Here is a 13,892-nt window from a genome sequence, read left to right as displayed (position 1 = left end):
GCTAGTACTCTACCACTTGAGCCACAGCACCACTTCCGGTTTTCTGATGGTTAATTAGAAATAAGAGTCTCACAGACTTTCCTTGATCCTCAGATCTCAGCCTCCTGAGTACCTAGAATTACAGGCATGAGCCATCAGCACCTATCTACAGCAGAACCTTTGGCAATCTTCTACTTTTGTTTTTTATCTAGGTTATATTATTGACAATATAAACCTCGTGGGAGCCAACTTCTTTTTGTTTGTTTGTTTTCTTTCCTTAGACACAAACTACAAACCATGTCCTCAGAGTTTCTTCCCAGAGCCTGGCCTTCAGAGTTGGTGATGGTGACAGGCGAACCACCAACTGCGGAAGTGGAAGAAGTAGATAATGAAGAAGTAGAAGAAGGAATCATCTCAGAAGTCATAGAACCACTCTGCCTTCTAGACATGCTGAGGATCTCTGCCATCCTGGAAGACACCATCGACCAACTCTCAATTCTAAGTTATATCATGCCCATTCAGTATGAAAGAAGACAAAGCACCGGCGAGGTAGACAACTCAACTCACTACTCTTCCATTCTGCTTCCTCTTTGTTTTGGCATGGGGCTTGAACTCCTGGCCTGGGCATTGTCTCTGAGCTTTTGTGCTTAAAATTAGCACTCTACCACGTGAGCCGCAGTACACTTCTGGTTTTCTGATGGTAAATTGGCAATAAGAGCCTCATGGACTTTCCTGTCTGGGCTGGCTTCCAACCAAGGTCCTCAGATCTCAACCTCCTGAGTAACTAGGATTACAGGCGTGAACCACAAGTGCCTTGGCTCCTTTCCTTCTTTTTTTTTTTTTTAATCTCTGTCATTTTATAGCACTATTGTCATTAACTTTAACTTAGGAAAAAAGGACTTTTCATCTCAAGTAAAAGGTTACAGTATGGGACTGGGAAGGTGGCTCAGTGGTTGAGCGCTTGCCTTGCATGCATGAGGCCCTGGGTTCGATTCCTCAGCACCACATAAGCAGAAAAAAAAAGCCAGAAGTGGTGCTGTGGCTCAAGTGGTGGAATGCTAGCCTTGAGCTGAAGAGCTGAGGGATAACACCCAGGCCCAGAGTTCAGTCCCATGACCAGACCCAAAAAAAAAAAAAAAAAAAAAAAGGCTACAGTAATTATTTGAGGTATGTCCTCTCAATGGATGAAGTGGAATGGATATAGCTCAAAATACATTAGGAAGCAGCATGTCCTTTTCTAGTATATTAGCTTAGTCAAAAAAGCCCAAGGTAAAATTAGTGCAAATATAGTACAGTCATGCCTCTGAAAACACAGGTTCTTTATCTATAGATTCAAAAATGTTTAGTCTATGTACCAGAGACTCATACCTAGTTACTATTCAGTTTGAAATCCTCAAACTGGGGAGTTCAGTTTGAACCGAATTCAGAAAGACAAATTGGAAAGATTCCTGTCTCCAATTAAACAACAAGCTGGAAGTAGCTGGGCGCCAGTGGCTCACACCTATAATCCTAGCTACTCAGGCTAGGAGGTTAAAATCTGAGGATCCTGGTTTGAAGCCAGCCCAGGCAGGAAAGTACATGAGACTCTTATCTCCAGTAACCAGCAAAAAGCTAGAATTGGGACTGTGGCTTAAATGGTAGAGCATCAACTATGGACAAAAAAGCCGAGGGAGAGCCCCCAGGCCCTGAGTTCAAGCCCTGGAACTGGCACACAAAAAATTAAAACACACACACACACACACACACACACACACACACACACACACACACACACCACACACACAACTGGAAGTGAAAGTATGGCTCAAGCGGTAGAGAGCCAGCCTTGAGTGATAAAGCCAAGTGAGAGGATGAGAACCTGAGTTCAAGCCCCAGTACCACACACAAAAAAAAAACTAAATAAAATTAAAAAAATTAAAATTGGGTGCTGGCAACTTACACCTGTAATCCTAACTCTCTGGTACTCTGAGAATGGAAGGCTCATGGTCTGAGGCTAGCTCGAGCAGAAAATTCACAAGACTCCTCAACTCATAGCTGAATGTCAGGCACTGGTGACTCATAATATTCACTCTTGGAGGTAGAGAATGAGAAGATCATAGCCTCAGAGCAGAAAAGTTCATGAGACATCCCCGCCCCCCCCCCCCTCAACTCATAGTTGAATGCAGTGATGGCATGCCTACCATCTTAAACTGTGTGGGAGGCTGAGATTAGGAGAATTAAAGTCCCAGGCCAGCATAGCAGTCTCCATGAGATTCTGTATGAATAGGTGGAGCTAGACAAGGTGTTCACACCTGTCACCTCATCAACTACAAAAAGCCTAAAATGGGTGGAGTGTGGTCCAGATTCATACTTGGGCACCAAGAAGACCCCATCTCAAAAATAACCAGTGCAAAGCCGGTGCCAGTGGCTCAAGCCTATAATGCTAGCAAGTCAGGAGGCTGAGATCTGAGGATCACGGTTCAAAGCCAGCCCCAGCAGGAAAGTCCGTCACACTCCTATCTCCAATAAACCACAAGAAAACCTGAAGTGGTTCTGTGGCTCAAGTGGTAAAATGCTAGCCTTGAGCTGAAGAGCTCAGGGCCAGTGCCTAGGCCCAGAGTTCAAGCCCCATGACCAACCAAAACAAGAAAAAACAACAAACAAAAGAGTGCAGCTGGGTGTTGGTGGCTCATGCCTGTAATCCTAGCTACTAAGGAGGTTGAGATCTGAGGATCATGACCGACAAAACAACAACAACAACAAAAGTGCACCAAAAAGCTTGGAAGTGTGACTCAATGGCGCAGCTCTTTTTTTTTCCTTCCTTCCTTCCTTCCTTCCTTCCTTCCTTCCTTCCTTCCTTCCTTCCTTCCTGGGCCTGGGTGCTGTCCCTCAGCTCTTCAGCTCAAGGCAAGCACTCTATCATCTGAGCCATAGCACCACTTCTGGTTTTCTGGTGGTTTACTAGAGATGAGTATCACAGACTTTCCTGCCTTGGCTGGCTTTGAACGGTGATCCTCAGATCTCAGCCTTGTTAGTAGCTAGGATTACAGGCATGAGCCACCAGCATCTGGCTGACATAGCACTTTCTCAGCAAGTGAGATGCCCTGGGTTCAAATGGTATCTCAAAGATAGTGTTCCTTTCCTCCCAGAACCCACAATCTGATAATGGGGTGTGTGTGTGTGTGTGTGTGTGTGTGTGTGTGTGTGTGTGTGTGTGTGTGTGTGTGTGTGTGTGTGTGTGTGTGTGTGTGTGTGTGTGTGTGTGTGAGAGAGAGAGAGAGAGAGAGAGAGAGAGCATGCACGTGCGCAAACATGCATGCACACTAGTATTGGGGCTTGAACTCAGGGCCTCATGGCCTCATGTTCTTGCTTAGCTTTTTTCTTTTTTGGTCGGTCGTGGGGCTTGAACTCTGGGCCTGGGTGCTGTCCTTCAGCTCTTCAGCTCAAGGTGAGTGCTCTACCACTTGAGCTACAGTGCCACTTCCGGTTTTCTGGTGGTTTATTGGAGATAGGAGTCTCATGGTCTCTCGGCTGGCTTTGAACTACAATCCTCAGATCTCAGCCTCCTGAGTAGCTAGGATTACAGGCATGAGCCACCAGCGCCCGGCTCTTGCTTAGCTTTTTTTGGGGGGGGTCCAGTCATGGGACCTGAACTCTGAGCCAGGGCGCTGTCTCTCAGCTCTTCAGCTCAAGGCTAGTGCTCTACCACTTGAGCCACAGCACCCCTTATGGCTTTTTTCTTATGTGGTGCTGAGGAATCGAACCCAGGGCCTCAGGTATGCAAGGCAAGGCTCTACCACTGAGCCACCTTCCCAGCCCCTTGCTTAGCTTTTCTAGACTGGTGCTCTGCCACTCATCCCACATGTCCACTTCCATTTTTTTTTTTTTTTTTTGTCGGTCATGGGGCTTAAACTCTGAGCCTGAGCGTTGTCCCTCAGCTCTTCAGCTCAAGGTTAGCATTCTACCACTTGAGCTACAGTGCCACTTCCGGTTTCTGGTGATTTCATTAGAGATAAGTTTCGAGGATTTTCCTGTCCTGGCTGGCTTTGAACCGTGATCCTCAGATCTCAGCCTCCTGAGTAGCTAGGATTACAGGTATGAGCCACCGGTGCCCGGTATCACTTCTAAATTTTTGCTGAATGTTTGGTTGGACATAAGAATCTTTTGGGGGCTGGGAAGGTGGCTCAGTGGTAGAGCACTTGCCTTGCATGCCTGAGGCCCTGGGTTCGATTCCTCAGCACCACATAAGCAAAAAGAAAAAAGCCGGAAGTTGGGCTGTGAGTTCAGGCCCCACGACTGGACCCCCCCCCCAAAAAAAAATAATAACTTTTGGATTTATTTGACCAGGCTGGCTTTGAACCACAATCCCCAGATCTTAGCATCCTGAGTAGCTAGGCTCTGAGTTCAAGCCTCTTGACTGACAACAAAAAAATAATGTTTCTCTACTTAAAAAAAAAATCTTTCTAATTATTAGCAATACAGCGCCCGAACAAAAGCTTCGATGATTCAAAGTCTAGGGAAAATATCAACTCCTTTGTCATCTAAAGGAAGACCCACATTTCCAGAACTCAGAGGAGGAAGCCAACCTCCCTTGGAGCTTCACAAAGCGCAGGACCCTTTCTTTAAAACACCTACAAGGCAGACCATCATGACTGTGGAGGCAATGAGAAAAATTCAAATGGATAGGTAAGGAGCAGAGCATATGTGATGTGGAACAATGTGTGTTTGCATGGATGAGACAAGGGGCACCAAAGGTGGCTGCTACAACCTTCTCTTAGTCAATATGTTCAAAGTGAATCAGCTAGTGACCACCTGGACACAAAGAGAAGTGGGGCCTGAACTCTGGGCCTGTGCGCTGTCCCTCAGCTCTTCAGCTCAAGGCTAGCATTCTGCCACTTGAGCCACAGTACCACTTCTGACTTTTTCTGCTTATTTGGTGCTAAGGAATTGAACCCAGGGCCTCATGCATGCAAGGCAAGTGCTCTACCACTGAGCCACCTTCCCAACCCCAGTGAGACTCTTATCTCCAATAAACTACCAAAAAAAAAGTCAGAAATAGAGCTGTGGCTCAAGCAGTAGAGCACTAACCTTGAGCAAAAGAGCTCAGGGTAGCAGGTGCTGATGGCTCATGCTTATAATCCTGGCTACTCAAGAGGCTGAGATCTGAGGATAGCAGTTCAAAGCCAATCCAGGCAGGAAAGTCTGTGAGACTCTTAGCTCCAGTTAACCATCAGAAAACCAGAAGTGGAGCTGTGTCTTAAATGGTAAAGCTCTAGCCTTGAGTACAAAACAACAATAAAACAACAACAAAAACTTCAAGAACAGAGCTTGGTCCCTCAGTTCAAGCCCCATCAGTGACAAAACAAAAAAACAAAAAATAAAAAAAGGGGGGCTGGGAAGATGGCTCAGTGGTAGAGTGCTTGCCTTGCATGCATGAGGCCCTGGGTTCGATTCCTCAGCACCACATAAGCAGAAAAAGCCAGTAGTGGAGCTGTGGCTCAAGTGGGGAGCGCTAGCCTTGAGCTGAAGAGCTGAGGGACAGTGCCTAGGCCCAGAGTTCAGGCCCCACAACTGACAAAAAAAAAAAAAAGAAAGTGGCATTGTGGCTCAAGTGGTAGAGTGCTAGCCTTGAGCAAAAAGGAGCTTAGACACAGTGCCCAGGCTCAGAGTTCAAGCCCCACGACCGACAAAATAAAAAAAAAAAAAGGGAAAAACAAACACGAAACAAAACAAAACAAAACAAAAAAGCTCAGAAAAAGTGCCCAGTCCCTGAGTTCAAGCCCCAGGACCAGCACAATAAACAAATAGATGTTTTGAAACAAAATCTTGCTACTGAGCCCAGGATGGCCTTCTAATCATTGAGTAACACAAGTTGACCTTGAACTTGTGATCCCGTTTCAGCTTCCTGAGTGCTGATAGTGAGCACCTTCACACCTGATTTAAACTATTCTTGTACTCCTGGAAAAATTCCAATGTAATTAACATGTTTCTTATCTATTTACTTATTTATTTATATTTTTCTGGTAGAAGAGTTGGAACTCAGGACTTCACAATCTCTTGAGAGATTCTATTTATTTATTTATTTATTTTTGCTTGAACTAAACTTCCATTTCTGGCCTTTTGCTGATTAATTGGAGATAAAAGTCTGATAGACTTTTCTTCCTGGGCTAGCTTTGAACAGTGATCTTCAAATTCAACCTCTTATATATAAGTGTGAGCCATCAATGCCTGGGTATTCTATGGGGCTTTTATATTTGTTTGTTTGTTTATTTTGAGTACTGGCATGAGGGGACTAAACTGTCACCTTGAGCTTACTTCTGGGTTTTATTTCTTTATTTTATTTTATTTATTATTTTTTTGGGTCGGGTCATGGGGCCTGAACTCTGGGTCTGGGCGCTGTCCCTCAGCTCTTCAGCTCAAGGCTAGCGTTCTACCACTTGAGCCACAGCGCCACTTTCGGCTTTTTTCTTTTTGCTTATGTGGTGCTGAGGAATCGAACCCAGGGCCTCATGCATGCAAGGCAAGCGCTCTACCACTGAGCCACCTTCCCAGCCCTGACTTCTGGGTTTTAAATTGTTCAACTTTTCAGTCCTTTATGAAGATAGGATACCTTTCCATTTCTCTTTACAGGCAATATCTTAGTGACGTGATTGCAAATACCCGGCAGGAGTTGGAAAATTCAAGCACTTTCACACATCTCCAGGAAGCCTTGAACAAAGAGAGGAATGAGAAACTGCATTTCTATGAAGCCATTGCCAGGTCAGAGTAATGTTAGGTTTACTGACTTTTTTTTTTTTGTCGGTGTAGTACTTAAACTCAAGGTCTGGGTACTGTCCCTGAGCTTTTTTTGCTCAAGGCTAGCACTCTACCACTTGGAGCCACAGTATCACTTCTGGTTTTCTGGTTAATGGAAGATAAGACTCTCATGGACTTTCCTGCCCTGGCTGGCTTCAAACCATTGATCCTCAGATCTCAGCCTTCTGAGTAGCTAGGATTACAGGTGTGAATCGCTGGTGCCAGTTTTTTGTTTTTTTTTTTTTTTTTATAGATTCTTTCAATATTATCCAGGCTTTCTAGGCTCCAGTGATACTCTTGATTCAATAGCTTCTCAAGTTGGTGGGAGTATAGCCACACACTACCACATTTAACTCTGAGTTGCAATATTCTTGAATGCTATAAACTGTTATAAAAAGCCCTTGACTACTTTTTTTTTTTTTTTTTGCCAGTCCTGGGACTTAAACTCAGGGTCTGGGTACTGTCCCTGTCCCTGAGCTTATTTTTGCTCAAGGCTAGCACTCTACCACTTGAGCCACAGCATCACTTCCAACTTTTTTCTCTTTATGTGCTACTGACAAATCAAACCCAGGGTTTTATGCATGCTAGGTAAGCACTCTGCCACTAAGCCACATTCCCAGACCCAGCCCTTGACACTTCTAAAACGTACTAAGCATGAATTTTCCAGCAAAGATAGCTAGAAGTCAGCAATTTGGATTCCGTTCCAGCCTAGCTAAGACAATAACTCACATTATTGGGACCCTAGTTATCTGAGTTTATGATATATTAAGGATATTATAGCCTAGTATGGTGGTATACATCTATAATCCTGACTCTGTTGAGGAAATTGAGGTAGTAGGATCACAAAGTTGAGGTCAGCCTGGGTATCACAGGGAAATGTGACTCAAAAAAAGGGATTGTGGATATAGCTCAGCAGTATAGTACTTGCTTAACATGTGAAAGTCCCTGGATTCAACACCCAGTACCCCCTTAACCCCGCCCCCCAGCCCCCACAGGAAAGGATATTGTTTTTCCCATAGTAATCTTCCTTTTTAAACAAAGTAATTTTATTGTTATTATTAATGTTGTCCAGAAGGGCTACCATTTCATAAGTCAGGTAATGAGTACATTTCTTTTCTTTCCCCCAGTTTTCCCCTCCCATTCCTGCCCACAAATTACATAGCTCATTTTTCACATAATGTATACTGAATATCATGATTGCATTTGTTCACTCTCCCTTTCTGTGCCCCCCCTACCTCTCCAGAAGAAAAAACACAAAGCAAAAACAAACACCACCATCACTACCAACAACAATAACAACAGCAGAAAAAAACCCATGTTTCCATTTCCTGGACTTCATTTTGATAAATAGTATTTTAAGTTTTCAGGAAAGTTACACCTTTGTGATCCTCCCCTAAGGGTATCTTCCATTAGGCTATTTGTGTATGAATGCTTAGAGGTCTGTATAGGTTATCATATCCAGTTATATTTTAGATCTAGCTTCTACATATGAGAGAAAATATGCATTATTTGTCTCTCTGAGCTTGGCTTGGCTTACCTTACTTAGCATGATTTGTTTTAGGTCTATCCATTTCCCTGCATATAATGTAATCTTATTCTTTCTAATGGATGAGCAAAATTCCATTGTGTAAGCCAGGCATGGGGTGGCTCACGCCTGTAATCCTAGCTACTCAGGAGGCTGAGATTTGAGGATCTTGGTTCAAAACCAGCCCGGGCAGGAAAGTCCATGAGACTCTCATCTCCAATAAACCACCAGAAAACTGGAAGTGGTGCTCTGGCTCAAGTGGTAGAGTGCTAGCCTTGAGCTGAAGAGCTGAGGGACAGCGCCCAGGCCCAGAGTTCAAGCCTCACGACTTACCAAATAAATAAACAATAAAATAATACCTTTGTGTATAGGAACCACCTTTTATTAATTAACTCATCTATTGTAGGGTATCTGGGCTGTTTCCATAACTTGGCTGTTGTGAATAGTGTAGCAATGAACATAGATGTGCAAGTGTCTTTAGTGTATCTGACTTGTAATGATCTAGGTAGATTCCCAGAAGTGTATGGCTGGGTTGTAGTGAAGATCTATGTTAAGTTTTTTGAGTAACCTCCAGATGCTGTCCAAAATGGTTGTGCCAGTTTACATTCCTACCAATAGTGGGAATGTAACGGTGCAATAGGGTTCCTTTTTCCCCACATCCCCACCAACATTTGTTGTATGAATTCACAATGTTGGACGATTTGACTGAGAGGAGATGGGATCTCAGAGTTGTAAAGACTCTTTTGGTTTTTGTACCAACATGAAATCAGGGCCTGGGCACTGTCCCTGAGCTTTTTTGCTCAAGGCCAGTATTTCACCACTTTAAGCCACAGTTCCACTCCCAGCTTTGTGCTGGTTAATTGAAGATAAGGCTCTCGTGGACCACTGGTACCCAACTCCCTTGTTTATTTTGTAATTTTTGCTCAGGTTCTTGCTAAGCAGTTCATGTTCCTCATATCATAGCCTCCAGAGTACTGGGGTTCCAGGTATGTGCCACCATACTCTACTATATTTATTCTTGTTTCTTCTAGGGAGGAAAAAGGAAAAAAGCAGATCAAATCTCTTCAGAAGCAAGTAATGAATGTAAAAAAAGAACGACAAGCTGAAGTACAGGTAAGAATTACCTGCATAACATTAAAAGTTACTGAACTTACAGTCTACATAGATGTCTTTCTTGTGCTGGGGAAGTGGCTTAGTGGTAGAGTGCTTGCCTAGCATGCATGAAGCCCTGGGGTTCGATTCCTCAGTACCACATAAGCAGAAAAGGCTGGAAATGGCTCTGTGGCTCAAGTGGTAGAGTGCTAGCCTTGAGCACAGAGAGGCTTAAGGATAATGCCCAGCCCTGCGTTCAAGCCCCAGGACTGGCAAAAAAAAAATAATAATAATTCTTGGCTGCTGCAAGTTCATTGAGACATGAGTCTACTTGCAGTCACAAGCTTTGTAATAAAGACTCCTGATTCAACCTCTCAAAAAAAATCTTCTTGACTTTTCATTTATATATTTAGCCAGTTTTTCTGCTGATGAATATATGTATGCATATATATATATATATATATATATATGTACACACATACATATATACACACATTTATATAAATTTGTTGCTGACCGCTGCAACCAGGAAAAAGAACAGGAAACCAGGTGAAAGAATTGATATTTTGGGGGACCAGGGGGAGTGAAAAGCTCATTGGACTTCTGATTACCTTGGCCCTGTAAACAAGTGTTTTTATTGATTTCAGTACAGGGGGAGGAACGATTACAGATAAGTGTAGAAACTCGAGAATCAATCTATGCAGAGACTAGGTTATCAATCTACCTTGTGGTTACAACCATTAATATGAGGTATAATTTGTATACATAGAAATAATTGACTTCCTTATTGTTGGGAAGCAGAAGGGGGCAATAAAACATTCCATCCGTAAAACAGACATCCATCTGATCTCCAAGTTCTCAAGCTTTTAGTGTCCAAGCAGCTCTATTTAAACATATTTGGGGTAGTAATGTTCACCTCTGTTGCCCTTGACCATTTTTGACCTTACTTGGGCTGGACCCTCAACATTCAGAGGGCATTTCCAGCTGGCATTCCAAGTTCATTAACCCTTTCAGGTCTCACAGTTTGGCACCAGAGGCCCTCACCTGAAAGAATGCATGAATGAATTAAAGCCTGGTCTTCTCTCTGCAGAGTCGGAATGAATATATTTCTCACCTCAAGGACCAGCTTCAAGAGATGAAGGCAAAAACCAACATGGAGAATCAATATATGAAAAAAAATACTGAGCTGCAGATTTCTCAGACCCAGAGAAAATGTAACAAGACAGAGGAACTCTTGATGGAGGAGATTGAGGTAGTCGCGGCTACACTAGAAAGCACCAGGCAGGCAGAGCTGTAGCTCAGGGGTAGATCATGTGCCCAGGCATCCCAGCATATGCCAGGTCTTGGGTTAAGTGCCATTTGACCTGTCACTTCTGATACTGCCTCAGCTAACCAAAGAGGAGGCAGAGGAAGATTTTCTCTCATCTGCATCTACCATTCATCAGCCCTTGGGACTAAAAATATGACTAAGTTAAAGTGTGTGTGTGTGTGTGTGTGTGTGTGTGTGTGTGTGTGTGTGTGTGTGTGTGTGTATGTGTGTGTGTGTGTGTGTGTGTGTGTGTGTGTGTGTGTGTGTGTGTGTGTGCTGGTACTGGAGCTTGAATTCAGGGCCTCTCACTCTTGTTTAGGTCTCCCTACTCCCAAGACTGGCAGTCTATCTTTTGAGGCACACCTCCACTTTCATCTCTTTGCTGGTAAAATGGAGATAATTGTCTTGCAGACAATTGGCTTTCAACCATAAGCCTCAGATCTCCGTCTCTTGAGTAGTTAGGAAGGCCTAACTGAAGTTTTAAGTCTTTACAAGCAGATTTTTTTCCTTTTTGTTGTTGTTGGTGGTGGTGGTGGTGCTACTGGGGCTTGAACTCAGGGTCTGGGCACTGTCCCTGAGATTCCTTTGCTCAAGGCTAGCACTCTATCACTTGAGCCACACAGTTCCACTTCCAGTTTTCTGGTGGTTAATTGGAGATAAGTGTCTCATGGACTTTCCTGCCCCAGCTGGCTTTGAACTGCAATCCTCAGATCTCAGCCTCCTGAGGTAGCTAGGATTACAGGCATGAGCCACCAGTGCCAGGCACAAGCAGAGATTTTGGGTCTGGTCGTGGGGTCTGAACTCTGGGCCTGAGCACTGTCCCTCAGCTCTTCAGCTCAAGGCTAGCACTCTACCACTTGAGCCACAGCGCCACTTCCGGCTTTTTAAAAAATTTTTTCTGCTTATGTGGTACTGAGGAATCAAACCCAGGGCCTCATGCATGCAAGGCAAGCACTCTACCACTGAGCAACCTTCCCAGCCCACAAGCAGAGATTTTGATGGGCTATTACATACATCTACTTCTCCTATAACAACTTTGAAAATTAGTTGTACTTCCTCTCCTCAGTCTCTTATTGGAGAGGGGACTGGTGGTGACAGGGTCTCAATATGCTTCCCAGCCTGTGCTTGAACTCCTAGGCTCAAGTGATCCTCTTGCTTCAACCTCTCCAGTAGCTGTACCTAGCCTGGCCAGTCACTCCTTTCTCTTCCTTCCCCTTTTTCTGTTCCTCCTCTTTCTCTTCTCCCCCCTCCTTCTTTTTGCTAGTACTAGGCACTCAGGGCCTCACGCCCCTCCTTTCTCACTTGGCATTCTACCACCTGAGCCGCGCCTCCAGCTACTCTGTTACTCTTTTTTAAGTCCCCTAGCCATTTCCTTGGTGATTATTGGGAGATGAAAAACAAGATACTTAATCACTGCAGGGTTTTGCTACAGTACCTCAGTTAACCAGCACCTTTTACCTTCCCATAAGAAATACAAAATCTGGACAGTTGAACTTCAGTCAGCGCTCATTTATGAAGCTGAGAAGTCACTCTCGAAAACTCTCAGATGAAGGAAGGGTAGACCTTCATTAGAGGAGAGGAGCTAAATGGCTTAAGACTGGCCAGAAAAACATCCTTCATGGGAAGGGTTTTAGCAAGCTCGATGTGTCAACACATGTCTATAAAGTAGAAGTCTAATAAAAGAGGATTGGGAATCTGAGGCCAGACTGAGAAAACTAGAAGAAAAAAGGGGGATGGGGGAGGCATGAACGTGTAGAAGACTCTGTTATGTGAAAGCTCACCCCTAGATGGTGCCCACGACCTGACAAAACACTTCATCTTGTGCTCTGGATTCCCTTTCCTGGGCCTAAGAATCTTGTGCCTTTGAAGCATTATTTTTCTCCTTAAACAGATACTACTTGCCGGGCGCTGGTGGCTCACGCCTGTAATCCTAGCTACTCAGGAGGCTGAGATCTGAGAATCGCGGTTCAAAGCCAGCCCGGGCAAGAAAGACCGTGAGACTCCTATCTCCAATAAACCACCAGAAAACCGGAAGTGGCGCTGTAGCTCAAGTGGTAGAGCGCTCGCCTTGAGCTGAAGAGCTGAGGGACAATGCCCAGGCCCAGAGTTCAAGCCCCACGACCGACAAAAAAAAAAAAAAAAAAAACAGATACTACTTTCTGGGTGACAGGATTGTGGTTGTGTGTGGGAACTTTGCATATAGTTAAGGTGGTGCCAACCTTCAGTTGTGCTTGCGAAATGCCAGTGGAGTTGAACGGAGCCAAACTGGAGCGAAGCCTTGGCATTTCTGGATCCCAGCTGCAGAGGAAACTTGCTGTTCTCAGCTGTACCTGTTGCCTGAAAATTTCTCATCCCAGAAGTTTTTTTTGTTTGTTTGTTTGTTTTTGGTCCGGTCGTGGGGCCTGAACTCTGGGCCTGGGCGCTGTCCCTCAGCTCTTCAGCTCAAGACTAGCGCTCTACCACTTGAGCCATAGCACCACTTCTGGCTTTTTTCTTTTTGCTTATGTGGTACTGAGGAATCGAACCCAGGGCCTCAGGCATGCAAGGCAAGTGCTCTACCACTGAGCCACCTTCCCAACCCCTGATCCCAGAAGTTTTTGTATTTGGTATTTGATTCTTGTTCTTATAGAAACTAAGGATGAAAACAGAAGAAGAGAACCGAACTCATATGGAGATTGAAATGTTCCTTAAAAAAGAGCAACAGGTGAGTTACCAAAATTATCCACTGATTTTGTGTGTGTGTGTGTGTGTGTGTGTGTGTGTGTGTGTGTGTGTGTGTATCCCTATCCTGTGCTTGAACTCAGAGCCTGGTGGGCACTGTCCCTGAGCTTCTTTGAGCTTTTTTTGCTCAAGGCTAGTACTCTACCATTCTTGGGCCACAGCACCACTTCTAGCCTTTTCTGTTTATGTGGTGCTGAGGAATTGAACCCAGGGCTTCAAGTATGCTAGGCAGCCAGTCTACCACTACCACCCAGAATGGTGATTCTTACCATACCCTTTAACTTTACTGTTTTGCCTGGCAGAGGATAATGGCTCTTGGAAGTGACTCAACTATTTTCTGTGTCATTAGCTAGTGACTTCAATTGCAGCTACTATTCATATCTAATATATTACTATAGCAAATTGTCACCAGCCTCTGGAAATTGGTATTTAGTTGTCAAGCTGGTCAAAGCTCTTGTTTCCAAATCAATAGAAAAAACAAACTAACCCACC

General features: G+C 44.3%; 1 protein-coding gene across 4 annotated transcripts in view; it reads left to right on the top strand.

Annotated features, from left to right (window-relative positions):
• Nucleotides 1-13,892, top strand: part of Iqcg (IQ motif containing G) — a 29,831-nt gene that overhangs the window by 4,999 nt on the left and 10,940 nt on the right. For all 4 annotated transcript variants that reach the window (XM_070029997.1, XM_070029994.1, XM_070029996.1 and 1 more), the window contains 6 exons: nt 261-528; nt 4,433-4,644; nt 6,589-6,717; nt 9,310-9,391; nt 10,461-10,622; nt 13,309-13,383. In XM_070029997.1, the coding sequence (XP_069886098.1) occupies nt 261-528; nt 4,433-4,644; nt 6,589-6,717; nt 9,310-9,391; nt 10,461-10,622; nt 13,309-13,383 (928 nt within the window). The remainder of the gene's footprint in view (nt 1-260; nt 529-4,432; nt 4,645-6,588; nt 6,718-9,309; nt 9,392-10,460; nt 10,623-13,308; nt 13,384-13,892) is intronic.

This window comes from Dipodomys merriami, unplaced genomic scaffold (genome assembly GCF_024711535.1).
Source record: "Dipodomys merriami isolate MVZ:Mamm:240054 unplaced genomic scaffold, mDipMer1.0.p SCAF_2, whole genome shotgun sequence".
In the NCBI taxonomy this organism is placed as follows: Eukaryota; Metazoa; Chordata; class Mammalia; order Rodentia; family Heteromyidae; genus Dipodomys; species Dipodomys merriami.
The sequence above is the reverse complement of the archived record's forward strand: the minus strand, read 5'-3'. Positions and strand labels throughout refer to the sequence as shown.